At 53.4% G+C, this 14834-nt stretch overlaps 1 protein-coding gene across 2 annotated transcripts in view; it reads left to right on the top strand.

The window, feature by feature from the left end:
• rnf157 (ring finger protein 157) overlaps positions 1-14834 on the top strand; it is a 72048-nt gene that overhangs the window by 11234 nt on the left and 45980 nt on the right. For both annotated transcript variants that reach the window (XM_059653569.1, XM_059653568.1), the window contains exons 3-4: positions 1755-1843; positions 7084-7230. In XM_059653569.1, coding sequence (XP_059509552.1) covers positions 1755-1843; positions 7084-7230 — 236 coding nt within the window. The remainder of the gene's footprint in view (positions 1-1754; positions 1844-7083; positions 7231-14834) is intronic.

The raw sequence follows: 14834 nt of genomic DNA on the forward strand, positions 1-14834 counted from the left end.
GTTTTGGAGTAGGGACCAGTTCTCTCAATTATGTGATTGGTTGTCAGGGAGCTGAACAGATGAGGCTGTGAAAAAAAGAGAGAACTTTGTCATACCAGGAGAGAAGCCAGCAGGTCTGCAGCTGCCAAAGAGTTCTCTCTTTCTCGGCTCTCTGCTGTAATCCATATTAAACCTGTAGGAAAACACTGTTTCTTTCCCTCAGCAGATGCTGTAAGTTGTATATTTGAATTGGAGAAGCCAGGGATGTTTCAGAAGGGAATCAGCCACTCTGTGCCTTGAGCAAACCAATGGATGGAACTGTTCTCCCAGCTTTCCTTAATGTTACTCCATTTCCTGCCATCTTCCCATGCTTTCTCTGTTCAAACACCCTACACTATTTTGTTCATATCCAGTCTACAGCTGATCACCTTCCCAGTCCTGCAGCAACTGTACCACTTTACTTGAACATACCTTGTTGCTGAGCAGGTTGTTCTGAGCAGGTTGTTGCTGGCTCGAGGTGAGCTACTGGCTTGGATTGAGGATTGGCTGTCTGACAAGGCAGAGAGTTGGGATAAAAGGCTCTTTCTCGGAATGGCAACCAGTGGCGATTGGTGTCCCGCAGGGTTCAGTGTTGGGGCTGCAGCTGTTCACCTTATATATTAATGATCTGGATGAAGGGACTGGGGGCATTCTGACCAAGTTTGCCGATGATACGAAGATAGGTGGACAGGCAGGTAGTACTGAGGAGGTGGGGAAGCTGCAGAAAGATTTAGACAGTTTAGGAGAATGGTCCAGGAAATGGCTGATGAAATTCAATGTGAGTAAATGTGAGGCTTTGCACTTTGGAAAAAAGAATACAGGCATGGACTATTTTCTAAACAGTGAGAAAATTCGCAAATCAGGAGTACAAAGGGATCTGGGAGTGTTGGTCCAGGGTTCTCGAAAGGTTAACTTGTAGGTTGAGTCCGTGGTTCAGAAAGCGAATGTAATGTTGTCGTTTATCTCAAGAGGGTTGGAATATAAAAGCAGCGATGTGCTTCTGAGGCTTTATAAAGCTCTAGTTCGGCCCCATTTAGAATACTGTGTCCAATTTTGGGCCCCACACCTCAGGAAGGACATACTAGCCCTGGAGTGTGTCCAGCAGAGATTCACACGGATGATCCCTGGAATGATAGGTTTAACATATGATGAACGGCTAAGGATCCAGGGATTGTACTCATCAGAGTTTAGAAGGTTGAGGGGAGATCTAATAGAAACTTATAAGATAATGTATGGTTTAGAAGGGGTGGACGCTAGGAGGTTGTTTCCGTTAGGTGGGGAGACTAGGACTCGTGGGCACAGCCTTAAAATTAGAGGGGGTAAATTTAAAACTGAAATGAGATGACATTTCTTCAGCCAGAGAGTGGTGGGCTTGTGGAATTCATTGCCGCAGAGTGCAGTGGAGGCCGGGACGTTGGATGCCTTCAAGGCAGAGATCAACAAATTCTTGATCTCAGAAGGAATCAAGGGCAACAGGGAGAGTGCAGGGAAGTGGAGTTGAAATGCCCATCAGCCATGATTTAAATGGCGAAGTGGACATGATGGGCCGAATGGCCTTACTTCTACTCCTATGTCTTATGGTCTTATGGTCTTATGGCTAGGAACCTTTTGCTAGAGTCTCTGGGAAAAGCTGCTTCTGCAGATGTTATTTGACCAACACTCGGTCTCAAATCAAAAACTCTATTCTCCGATAAAACAATTGATTGGATTTTTTTCTGTGTTTTGTGTTTTTGCAGTTTCCCTATGCAGCTCCGCCGCCTCACGATCCTGTGAAGACATTGCGGAGCCTGATAAACATCCGGAAAGACACACTGCGACTGGTCAAGTAAGGAAGTAAAGTGGGAATGTTCATGGTGCCGGGTCTGCCAGGATCAGTCACCCCTCAGTGAGATAGACAGGGTCTCCCAGGATCAGTCACCCCTCAGTGTGATCGACAGGGTCTCCCAGGATCAGTCACCCCTCAGTGAGATAGACAGGGTCCCCCAGGATCAGTCACCCCTCAGTGTGATCGACAGGGTCCCCCAGGATCAGTCACCCCTCAGTGAGATAGACAGGGTCCCCCAGGATCAGTCACCCCTCAGTGTGATAAACAGGGTCTCCCAGGATCAGTCACCCCTCAGTGTGATCGACAGGGTCTCCCAGGATCAGTCATCCCTCAGTGTGATAGACAGGGTCCCCCAGGATCAGTCACCCCTCAGTCAGATAGACAGGGTCTGCCAGGATCAGTCACCCCTCAGTGTGATCGACAGGGTCTCCCAGGATCAGTCACCCCTCACTATGACAGACAGGGTCTGCCAGGATCAGTCACCCCTCAGTGTGATAGACAGGGTCCCCCAGGATCAGTCACCCCTCAGTGTGATCGACAGGGTCCCCCAGGATCAGTCACCCCTCAGTCAGATAGACAGGGTCCCCCTGGATCAGTCACCCCTCAGTCAGATAGACAGGGTCCCCCAGGATCAGTCACGCCTCCGTGTGATAGACAGGGTCTCCCAGGATCAGTCACCCCTCAGTGTGATCGACAGGGTCCCCCAGGATCAGTCACCCCTCAGTGTGATAGACAGGGTCCCCCAGGATCAGTCACCCCTCAGTGTGATAGACAGGGTCGCCCAGGATCAGTCACGCCTCCGTGTGATAGACAGGGTCTCCCAGGATCAGTCATCCCTCAGTGTGATAGACAGGGTCTCCCAGGATCAGTCACCCCTCAGTGTGATAGACAGGGTCCCCCAGGATCAGTCACCCCTCAGTGTGATAGACAGGGTCCCCCAGGATCAGTCATCCCTCAGTGTGATAGACAGGGTCTCCCAGGATCAGTCACCCCTCAGTGTGATAGACAGGGTCTCCCAGGATCAGTCACCCCTCAGTGTGATAGACAGGGTCCCCCAGGATCAGTCACCCCTCAGTGAGATAGACAGGGTCTGCCAGGATCAGTCACCCCTCAGTGTGATAGACAGGGTCCCCCAGGATCAGTCACCCCTCAGTGTGATAGACAGGGTCCCCCAGGATCAGTCACCCCTCAGTGTGATAAACAGGGTCCCCCAGGATCAGTCACCCCTCAGTGTGATAGACAGGGTCTCCCAGGATCAGTCATCCCTCAGTGTGATAGACAGGGTCCCCCAGGATCAGTCACCCCTCAGTATGATAGACAGGGTCCCCCAGGATCAGTCACCCCTCAGTGTGACAGACAGGGTCTGCCAGGATCAGTCACCCCTCAGTGTGATAGACAGGGTCCCCCAGGATCAGTCACCCCTCAGTGTGATAGACAGGGTCCCCCAGGATCAGTCACCTCTCAGTGTGATCGACAGGGTCTCCCAGGATCAGCCACCCCTCAGTGTGATAGACAGGGTCCCCCAGGATCAGTCACCCCTCAGTGAGATAGACAGGGTCTCCCAGGATCAGTCACCCCTCAGTGAGATAGACAGGGTCTCCCAGGATCAGTCACCCCTCAGTGTGATAGACAGGGTCCCCCAGGATCAGTCACCTCTCAGTGTGATCGACAGGGTCTCCCAGGATCAGTCACCCCTCAGTGAGATAGACAGGGTCCCCCAGGATCAGTCACCCCTCAGTGAGATAGACAGGGTCCCCCAGGATCAGTCACCCCTCAGTGAGATAGACAGGGTCTCCCAGGATCAGTCACCCCTCAGTGAGATAGACAGGGTCTCCCAGGATCAGTCACCCCTCAGTGTGATAGACAGGGCCTCCCAGGATCAGGTACCCCTCAGTGTGATAGACAGGGTCCCCCAGGATCAGTCACCCCTCAGTGAGATAGACAGGGTCTCCCAGGATCAGTCACCCCTCAGTGAGATAGACAGGGTCCCCCAGGATCAGTCACCTCTCAGTGTGATCGACAGGGTCTCCCAGGATCAGTCACGCCTCAGTGTGATAGACAGGGTCCCCCAGGATCAGTCACCCCTCAGTGTGATAGACAGGGTCCCCCAGGATCAGTCACCCCTCAGTGTGATAGACAGGGTCCCCCAGGATCAGTCACCCCTCAGTGTGATAGACAGGGTCCCCCAGGATCAGTCACCCCTCAGTGTGATAGACAGGGTCCCCCAGGATCAGTCACCTCTCAGTGTGATAGACAGGGTCTCCCAGGATCAGTCACCCCTCAGTGTGATAGACAGGGTCCCCCAGGATCAGTCACCCCTCAGTGTGATAGACAGGGTCCCCCAGGATCAGTCACCCCTCAGTGAGATAGACAGGGTCTCCCAGGATCAGTCACCTCTCAGTGAGATAGACAGGGTCCCCCAGGATCAGTCACCCCTCAGTGTGATAGACAGGGTCTCCCAGGATCAGTCACCCCTCAGTGAGATAGACAGGGTCTGCCAGGATCAGTCACCCCTCAGTGTGATAGACAGGGTCCCCCAGGATCAGTCACCCCTCAGTGAGATAGACAGGGTCTCCCAGGATCAGTCACCTCTCAGTGAGATAGACAGGGTCTCCCAGGATCAGTCACCCCTCAGTCAGATAGACAGGGTCCCCCAGGATCAGTCACCTCTCAGTGTGATCGACAGGGTCTCCCAGGATCAGTCACCCCTCAGTGTGATCGACAGGGTCCCCCAGGATCAGTCACCCCTCAGTGTGATTGACAGGGTCCCCCAGGATCAGTCACCCCTCAGTGTGATAGACAGGGTCCCCCAGGATCAGTCACCCCTCAGTGTGATAGACAGGGTCCCCCAGGATCAGTCACCCCTCAGTGTGATAGACAGGGTCTCCCAGGATCAGTCACCTCTCAGTGTGATCGACAGGGTCTCCCAGGATCAGTCACACCTCAGTGTGATAGACAGGGTCTGCCAGGATCAGTCACCCCTCAGTGTGATAGACAGGGTCCCCCAGGATCAGTCACCCCTCAGTGTGATAGACAGGGTCTCCCAGGATCAGTCACCCCTCAGTGAGATAGACAGGGTCTCCCAGGATCAGTCACACCTCAGTGTGATAGACAGGGTCCCCCAGGATCAGTCACCTCTCAGTGTGATCGACAGGGTCTCCCAGGATTAGTCACCCCTCAGTGTGATAGACAGGGTCTCCCAGGATCAGTGACCCCTCAGTGTGACAGACAGGGTCCCCCAGGATCAGTCACCCCTCAGTGAGATAGACAGGGTCCCCCAGGATCAGTCACCCCTCAGTGTGATAGACAGGATCCCCCAGGATCAGTTACCCCTCAGTGTGATAGACAGGGTCCCCCAGGATCAGTCACCCCTCAGTGTGATAGACAGGGTCCCCCAGGATCAGTCACCCCTCAGTGTGATAGACAGGGTCCCCCAGGATCAGTCACCCCTCAGTGTGATAGACAGGGTCTCCCAGGATCAGTCACCTCTCAGTGTGATCGACAGGGTCTCCCAGGATCAGTCACACCTCAGTGTGATAGACAGGGTCTGCCAGGATCAGTCACCCCTCAGTGTGATAGACAGGGTCCCCCAGGATCAGTCACCCCTCAGTGTGATAGACAGGGTCTCCCAGGATCAGTCACCCCTCAGTGAGATAGACAGGGTCTCCCAGGATCAGTCACACCTCAGTGTGATAGACAGGGTCCCCCAGGATCAGTCACCTCTCAGTGTGATCGACAGGGTCTCCCAGGATTAGTCACCCCTCAGTGTGATAGACAGGGTCTCCCAGGATCAGTGACCCCTCAGTGTGACAGACAGGGTCCCCCAGGATCAGTCACCCCTCAGTGAGATAGACAGGGTCCCCCAGGATCAGTCACCCCTCAGTGTGATAGACAGGATCCCCCAGGATCAGTTACCCCTCAGTGTGATAGACAGGGTCTCCCAGGATCAGTCACCCCTCAGTGTGATAGACAGGGTCCCCCAGGATCAGTCACCCCTCAGTGTGATAGACAGGGTCTGCCAGGATCAGTCACCCCTCAGTGTGATAGACAGGGTCCCCCAGGATCAGTCACCCCTCAGTGTGATAGACAGGGTCCCCCAGGATCAGTCACCCCTCAGTGAGATAGACGGGGTCCCCCAGGATCAGTCACCCCTCAGTGAGATAGACAGGGTCTCCCAGGATCAGTCATCCCTCAGTGTGATAGACAGGGTCTCCCAGGATCAGTCACCTCTCAGTGTGATCGACAGGGTCCCCCAGGATCAGTCACCTCATAGTGTGATGGACAGGGTCTCCCAGGATCATTGACCCCTCAGTCAGATAGACAGGGTCCCCCAGGATCAGTCACCCCTCAGTGTGATAGACAGGGTCTCCCAGGATCAGTCACCCCTCAGTGTGATCGACAGGGTCTGCCAGGATCAGTCACCCCTCAGTGTGATCGACAGGGTCTGCCAGGATCAGTCACCCCTCAGTGTGATCGACAGGGTCTGCCAGGATCAGTCACCCCTCAGTGTGATAGACAGGGTCCCCCAGGATCAGTCACCCCTCAGTGTGATCGACAGGGTCCCCCAGGATCAGTCACCCCTCAGTGTGATAGACGGCTGTAGGAGAACTGAAGGTGTTAGTGCCAAGTGAGTGCTCCAGACACAAAGCAGCACACACAGCAGGATGTAGGAGGCTGGACATTGTAGCTTGGTATAGGAAGCTGTACATTGCAGCATCGCATAGAATGTTGTACATTGGAGCACGGTATAGGAAGCTGTACATTGCAGCATCGTATAGAATGTTGTACATTGGAGCATGGTTTAGGAAGCTGTACATTGCAGCATGGTATAGGAAGCTGTACATTGCAGCATCATATAGAATGTTGTACATTGGAGCATGGTATAGGAAGTTGTACATTGCAGCATGGTATAGGAAGCTGTACATTTCAGCATCATATAGGAAGCTGTACATTGAAGCATGGTATAGGAAGCTGTACATTGTAGCTCGCTATAAGAAGCTGTACATTGCAGCATGGTACAGGAAGCTGTACATTGCAGCGCGGTATATGAAGCTGTACATTGCAGCACGGTACAGGAAGCTATACATTGCACGCGGTACAGGAAGCTGTACATTGCAGCGCGGTATAGGAAGCTGTGTGTTTATATGTGGAGAGTTGTGGAGCATGCTGACCTTACTCACACTCTGCAATGTCTGAGTAGTCTCTCTGGGGCTCTGACCCAAGTGTGTTCTCCCTGACAGGTGCAGTGAGGAGGCGAAGAGTCCAGGACAGGAACTCCCAAAACCCAAGGTCTACTACAATGTGGAGTTTACTTTCGATGCTGACGCTCGGGTGGCAATCACACTCTATTACCAAGCAACAGAGCAGTTTCAGAATGGCTGTGCCAGGTGAGTGTGTCACTGTGTCAGGTGTGAGTGTGTGTATCTGTGCCAGGTGAGTGTGTCACTGTGCCAGGTGAGTGTGTTTATCTTTGCCAGATGAGTGTGTGTATCTGTGCCAGGTGAGTGTGTCACTGTGCCAGGTGAGTGTGTGTATCTGTGCCAGGTGAGTGTGTCACTGTGTCTGTTCAGTGTGTGTCACCGTGTCAGGTGTGTGTGTGTCACCGTGCCAGGTGTGTGTGTCACTGTGCCAGGTGAGTGTGTCACTATGTCAGGTGTGTGTGTGTCACTGTGCCAGGTGAGTGTGTGTCACTGTGCCAGGTGTGAGTGTGTGTCACTGTGCCAGGTCAGTGTGTCACTGTGTCAGGTGCCTGTGTGTCACTGTGCCAGGTGAGTGTGTGTCACTGTGCCATGTGAGTGTGTGTCACTGTGCCAGGTGTGAGTGTGTGTCACTGTGCCAGGTCAGTGTGTCACTGTGTCAGGTGCCTGTGTGTCACTGTGCCAGGTGAGTGTGTCACTGTGCCAGGTCAGTGTGTTTATCTTTGCCAGATGAGTGTGTGTATCTGTGCCAGGTGAGTGTGTCACTGTGCCAGTTCAGTGTGTGTATCTGTGCCAGGTGTGTGTGTCACTGTGCCAGGTGAGTGTGTCACTGTGTCAGGTGTGTGTGTGTCACTGTGCCAGGTGAGTGTGTGTCAACGTGCCAGGTGAGTCTGTGTATCTGTGCCAGGTGTGAGTGTGTGTCACTGGGCCGGGTAAGTGTGTGTATCTCTGCCAGGTGTGTGTGTGTCACTGTGCCAGGTGTGTGTCACTGTGTCAGGTCAGTGTGTGTCACTGTGTCAGGTGAGTGTGTCACTGTGCCATGTGAGTGTGTGTCACTGTGCCATGTGAGTGTGTGTATCTGTGTCAGGTGTGTGTGTGTCACTGGGCCAGGTAAGTGTGTGTATCTGTGCCAGGTGAGTGTGTCACTGTGTCAGGTCAGTGTGTGTCACTGTGCCAGGTGAGTGTGTCACTGTGCCAGGTGAGTGTGTGTCACTGTGCCATGTGAGTGTGTGTCACTGTGCCAGGTGTGAGTGTGTGTCACTGTGCCAGGTCAGTGTGTCACTGTGTCAGGTGCCTGTGTGTCACTGTGCCAGGTGAGTGTGTGTCACTGTGCCATGTGAGTGTGTGTCACTGTGCCAGGTGTGAGTGTGTGTCACTGTGCCAGGTCAGTGTGTCACTGTGTCAGGTGCCTGTGTGTCACTGTGCCAGGTGAGTGTGTCACTGTGCCAGGTCAGTGTGTGTCACTGTGCCATGTGAGTGTGTGTATCTGTGTCAGGTGTGTGTGTGTCACTGTGCCAGGTCAGTGTGTCACTGTGTCAAGTGCGTGTGTGTCACTGTGCCAGGTGAGTGTGTGTATCTGTGCCAGGTGAGTATGTCACTGTGTCAGGTGAGTGTGTGTCACTGTGCCAGGTGAGTATGTCACTGTGTCAGGTGTGTGTGTGTCACTGTGCCAGGTCAGTGTGTCACTGTGCCGCGTGAGTGTGTCACTGTGCCAGGTGAGTGTGTGTCATTGTGTCTGGTGTGTGTGTGTATCTGTGTCAGGTGTGTGTGTGTCACAGTGCCAGGTCAGTGTGTCACTGTGCCAGGTGTGAGTGTGTGTCACTGTGCCAGGTGTGAGTGTGTGTCACTGTGCCAGGTCAGTGTGTCACTGTGTCAAGTGCGTGTGTGTCACTGTGCCAGGTGAGTGTGTGTCACTGTGCCAGGTGAGTGTGTGTCACTGTGCCAGGTGAGTGTGTGTATCTGTGCCAGGTGAGTGTGCCACTGTGCCAGATGAGTGTGTGTATCTGTGCCAGGTGAGTGTGTGTATCTGTGCCAGGTGAGTATGTCACTGTGCCAGGTGTGTGTGTGTCACCGTGTCAGGTGAGTGTGTCACTGTGTCAGGTGTGTGTGTGTCACTGTGCCGGGTCAGTGTGTCACTGTGTCAGGTGTGTGTGTGTCACTGTAGCAGGTGAGTGTGTCGCTGTGCCAGGTGAGTGTGTGTCACTGTGTCAGGTGTGTGTGTGTATCTGTGCGAGGTGTGTGTGTGTCACTGTGCCAGGTCAGTGTGTCACTGTGTCAGGTATGTGTGTGTCACTGTGCCAGGTCAGTGTGTCACTGTGTCAGGTGTGAGTGTGTGTCACTGTAGCAGGTGAGTGTGTCGCTGTGCCAGGTGAGTGTGTGTCACTGTGTCAGGTGTGTGTGTGTATCTGTGCGAGGTGTGTGTGTCACTGTGCCAGGTCAGTGTGTCACTGTGCCAGGCATGTGTGTGTCACTGTGGCAGGTGAGTGTGTCACTGTGCCATGTGAGTGTGTATCACTGTGCCAGGTGTGTGTGTGTGTCACCGTGCCAGGTGTGTGTGTGTCACTGTGTCAGGTGAGTGTGTGTCACCATGCCAGGTCAGTGTGTCACTGTGTCAGGTGTGTGTGTGTCACTGTGCCAGGTGAGCCTGTGTATTTGTGCCAGGTGAGTGTGTGTATCTGTGCCAGGTGAGTGTGCCACTGTGCCAGTTGAGTGTGTGTATCTTTGCCAGGTGAGTGTGTCACTGTGCCAGGTCAGTGTGTGTCACCGTGCCACATGAGTGTTTCACCATGCCAGGTGTGTGTGTGTGTCACTGTGGCAGGTGAGCGTGTGTATCTGTGCCAGGTGAGTGTGTCACTGTGCCAGGTCAGTGTGTGTCACCGTGCCACGTGAGTGTTTCACCATGCCAGGTGTGTGTGTGTGTCACTGTGGCAGGTGAGCGTGTGTATCTGTGCCAGGCGTGTGTGTGTCACTGTGCCAGGTGTGTGTGTATCAACGTGCCAGGTGAGAGTGTATGTCACTGGGCCGGGTAAGTGTGTGCATCTGTGCCAGGTGTGTGTGTGTATCTGTGCCAGGTGTGTGTGTGTCACTGTGCCAGGTGTGTGTGTGTCACTGTGCCATGTGAGTGTGTGTCACTGTGCCAGGTGTGTGTGTGTCACTGTGCCACGTGAGTGTGTGTCACTGTGCCATGTGAGTGTGTGTCACTGTGCCAGATGTGTGTGTGTATCTGTGCCAGGTGTGTCACTGTGTCAGGTGTGAGTGTGTGTCACTGTGCCAGGTGAGTGGGTCACTGTGCCATGTGAGTGTGTCACTGTGCCAGGTGTGTGTGTGTCACTGTGCCAGGTGAGTGTCACCGTGCCAGGTGATTGTTTGTGTCACTGTGCCAGATGATTGTGTCACCATGCCAGGTGTGTGTGTGTATTTTTGCCAGGTGAGTGCGTCACTGTGCCAGGTGAGTGTGTGTTACTGTGCCAGGTGAGTGTGTGTATCTGTGCCAGGTGAGTATGTCACTGTGCCAGGTGAGTGTGTGTATCTGTGCCAGGTGAGTGTGTTACTGTGTCAGGTCAGTGTATGTCACCGTGCCATCTGTGTGTGTCACCGCGCCAGGTGAGTGTGTCACTGAGCCAGGTGTGTGTGTGTCACTGTGCCAGGTGAGTGTGTGTCACTGTGCCAGGTGAGTGTGTGTATCTGTGCCAGGTGAGTGTGTGTCACTGTGCCAGGTGAGTGTATCTGTGCCAGGTGAGTGTGTCACTGTGGCTGGTCAGTGTGTGTCACCGTGCCAGGTGTGTGTGTGTCACTGTGCCAGGTGAGTGTGTCACTGTGCCAGGTGTGTGTGTGTCAACGTGCCAGGTGAGTCTGTGTATCTGTGCCAGGTGTGTGTGTGTGTCACTGGGCCGGGTAAGTGTGTGTATCTGTGCCAGGTGTGTGTGTGTCACTGTGCCAGGTGAGTGTGTCACTGTGTCAGGTCAGTGTGTGTCATTGTGCCAGGTGAGTGTGTCACTGTGTCAGGTCAGTGTGTGTCACTGTGCCATGTGAGTATGTGTCACTGTGCCATGTGAGTGTGTGTATCTGTGTCAGGTTTGTGTGTGTCACTGTGCCAGGTCAGTGTGTCACTGTGTCAGGTGTGTGTGTGTCACTGTGCCAGGTGTGAGTGTGTGTCACTGTGCCAGGTCAGTGTGTCACTGTGTCAGGTGCGTGTGTGTCACTGTGCCAGGTCAGTGTGTGTCACTGTGCCATGTGAGTGTGTGTCACTGTGCCAGGTGTGTGTGCGTCACTGTGCCAGGTCAGTGTGTCACTTTGTCAGGTGCGTGTGTGTCACTGTGCCAGGTGTGTGTGTCACTGTGCCAGGTGAGTGTGTGTCACTGTGCCAGGTGAGTGTGTGTCACTGTGCCAGGTGAGTGTGTAAGTTTTTTTGTTCATTTCTGTGGGATGTGAGTGCCGCCGGCTGGGCCCAGTATTTATTGCTCGTCCCTAGTTGCCCCTTGAGAAGGTGGGGGTGAGCTGCCTTCCTGATGCGCTGCCGTCCTCCTCCTGTGACTTGACCCACAGTGCCATGATGGAGGGAATTCCAGGATTGTGACCCAGTGACGCGGAAGGAACGGTGATTTTCCCCAAGTCAGGACAGTGAGTGGCTCGGAGGGCACTTGCAGGGGGTGGGGGTCCCTTGTACCTGCTGCCCCTTGTCCTTCTAGACAGAAGGGGTCATGGGTTTGGAAGGTGCTGCCTGAGGATCTTTGGTGAGTTTCTGCAGAGCATCTTGTAGATGGTACACACTGCTGCGACTGAGCGTCGGTGGTGGGGGGAGTGGGATGTTTGTGGACCTGGGGCCAATTAAGCAGCTGCTTTGTCCTGGACGGTGTCGAGCTTCTGGGAGTGTTGTCGGGGCTGTACCCACCCAGGCAAGTGGGGAGTATTCCATCACACTCCTGACCTGTGCCCTGTAAATGGTGGGACTGGCTCTGGGGAGTCAGGTGGTTGAGTTACTCGCTGCAGGATTTCTAGCCCCTGACCTGCTGACGATGTAGCCGCTGTGTTTTTGCGCCTGATGTCATTCAGGGAACAGAGATACCCAGCACTGTCCTCTCGCTGATTCTCTCTGTCAGTGACCCAGTACCTCAATCCAATACCTCAGCCTGTGGGTCCTGATGTCTAAGCAACATTCCAACCCAGCACTTCCCCACTGACCCCTCCACTTCAAATTCCCTATTCGCCTCGGCACCCACCACCACCTCTCCCCCCCCTCCTGTCCCTCTCTAATCCCCACACCCCCATGTCACACACACCAGCCCCCAACCCCTGCACTGTAAAGTCTGAGAGATGTGGGAGTGACGGGGGAGGCAGATGGGGCAGAGGTTTGTGGGGGTTGCGGGGGGGGCGCAATGCGTGCTCCAGACTGGCAGCAGCATTCACCCTCAGCTGTGCTTCTTTACTGCACCAAATTCCTTGATGTAGCCACCCAAAGCTTTGCAGCTCACTGGAGCAGGCCCACAGCCCATCGCCATGAGTCTACTGCATCCACTGTACCCGGTGTGGCTTCCTCTACATTGGGGAAACCAAACGGAGGCTTGGGGACCACTTTGCAGAACACCTCTGCTCGGTTCGCAATAAACAACTGCACCTCCCAGTTGCAAACCATTTTAACTCCCCCTCCCACTCCTTAGACAACATGTCCATCATGGGCCTCCTGCAGTACCACAATGATGCCACCCAAAGGTTGCAGGAACGGCAACTCATATTCCGCTTGGGAACTCTGCAGCCTAATGGTATCAATGTGGACTTCACCAGCTTCAAAATCTCCCCTTCCCCCACCGCATCCCAAAACCAGCCCAGTTCGTTCCCTCCCCCCACTGCTTCACAAAACCAGCCCAGCTCATCCCTGCCTCCCTAACCTGTTCTTCCTCTCACCTATCCCCTCCTCCCACCTCAAGCCGCACCATCATTTCCTTCCTACTAACCTCATCCCGCCCCCTTGACCTGTCCGTCCTCCCTGGACTGACCTATCTCCTCCCTACCTCCTCCCCTACACTCACCTTTACTGGCTCTATCCTCACCTCTTTGACCTGTCTGTCTCCTCTCCACCTATCTTCTCCTCTATCCGTCGTCTATCCACCTCCCCCCCTCCCTATTTATTTCAGAACCACCTTCCCCTCCCCCACTTCTGATGAAGGGCCTAGGCCCGAAATGTCAGCCTTCCTGCTGCTAAGATGCTGCCTGGCCTGCTGTGTTCATCCAGCTCCACACCTTGTTATCTTGTTTTGGTAAAAATGCTGCTTTGCCTACTAACAGTATAACCCTTTGATAAACAGGTTTCAATTCATCAGCTCTCTGTGCAGCTGCTTACAAACATTTTCTGTTTAAATCTCCAAGTTTAGAAAAGCCCTCTGTAACTTTGTAAAAATACCATCAAGCCATGGGGAACATATCCACCTTAATGCTTTTCAAGAGACTCAACACCACTTTTTTAGATTAGATTACCTACAGTGTGGAAACAGGCCCTTCGGCCCAACAAGTCCACATGGCCCCTTGGAGCATCCCACCCAGACCCATCCCCCTATAACCCACACACCCCTGAACACTACGGACAATTTAGCATGGCCGATCCACCGAGCCTGCACATCTTTGGACTGTGGGGGAAACCGGAGCATCCAGAGGAAACCCACACAGACACAGGGAGAATGTGCAAACTCCATGCAGACAGTTACCCGAGGTGGGAATTGAACCCGGGTCTCTGGTGCTGTGAGGCTGCAGTGCTAACCACTGAGCCACTGTGCCACCCCGTTAACTTCTTTATCGATCTCAGAATGCCCGAGTATGTAGCATGCTCCACACAAATCTCACTGTCCTCCATATCCTTTACCTGAGTGAATACTGACACAAAGTATTCATTTAGGATCTTACCCACATCCTCTGTCTCCAAACACGAGCTCCCTCCTTTATACTTGAGTGATCCTACCTTTTCCCTAGTGATCCTGCTGTTTTTAATGTACGTATAGAATTGGGAATCTCTTTCACCCTACTTGCCGAGGCCATTTCATGGTCCCTTCTTGCTCTCCTAATTCCCAGCTTTCTTAATATTCCTCACTGGCCCTTTCTGATCTCAGCTGCCTAAACCTTATGTGTGTTTCTCTTCTCCTTTTGACTAAATTCATAACTTCCCTTGTTATCCCAGGGTCCTGTACCTCGCCATCCTTATCCATTCTCCTTACTGGAACATGCCAGTCCTGAGCATTGATGAGCAGGTCTTTAAACAGTTCCCACATGTCAGATGTGCACTTGCCCGATAATAGTTCCTCCCAGTTTACACTCCCTAGCTCCTGCCTAATACTGATGCTATTTGCCCTCCCCCCAATTTAATACCTTCCCACAAGGTCCGACTAATCCTTAGTCATAGCTAACTTAAAACTTAAGGAGTTATGATCACTGTTTCCAAAATGCTGTCCCACTGAAATGTGGGCTCATTCACCTGTACAAGGTCCTGTATGGCCCCTCCCCTAGTTGGACTGTCCATGTACTGTTTCAAGACACCCCCTTGTCCTGTCTCAGCCTCTCGGTCTAAGGGAATCCCGGTAAATATTGGGAAAATTAAAGTTGCCGACTATGGCAGCTCTGTTATTGCACCTTTCCATATTCTGCCCACGTATTTGTTCCTCAATCCCTCAGCGGCTGTTGACGGGCCGACAGTACAGTCCTATCAGTGTAACTGCTCCCAGCTGAATTTGAGCTGTACCCACATTGCCTCAGGGGATGAGCCCTCCATATCCTGCCCGAGTGCAGATGTAGCATTCTCCCTGAGTAGT

The sequence above is a fragment of the Stegostoma tigrinum genome, chromosome 22 (genome assembly GCF_030684315.1).
Source record: "Stegostoma tigrinum isolate sSteTig4 chromosome 22, sSteTig4.hap1, whole genome shotgun sequence".
In the NCBI taxonomy this organism is placed as follows: domain Eukaryota; kingdom Metazoa; phylum Chordata; class Chondrichthyes; order Orectolobiformes; family Stegostomatidae; genus Stegostoma; species Stegostoma tigrinum.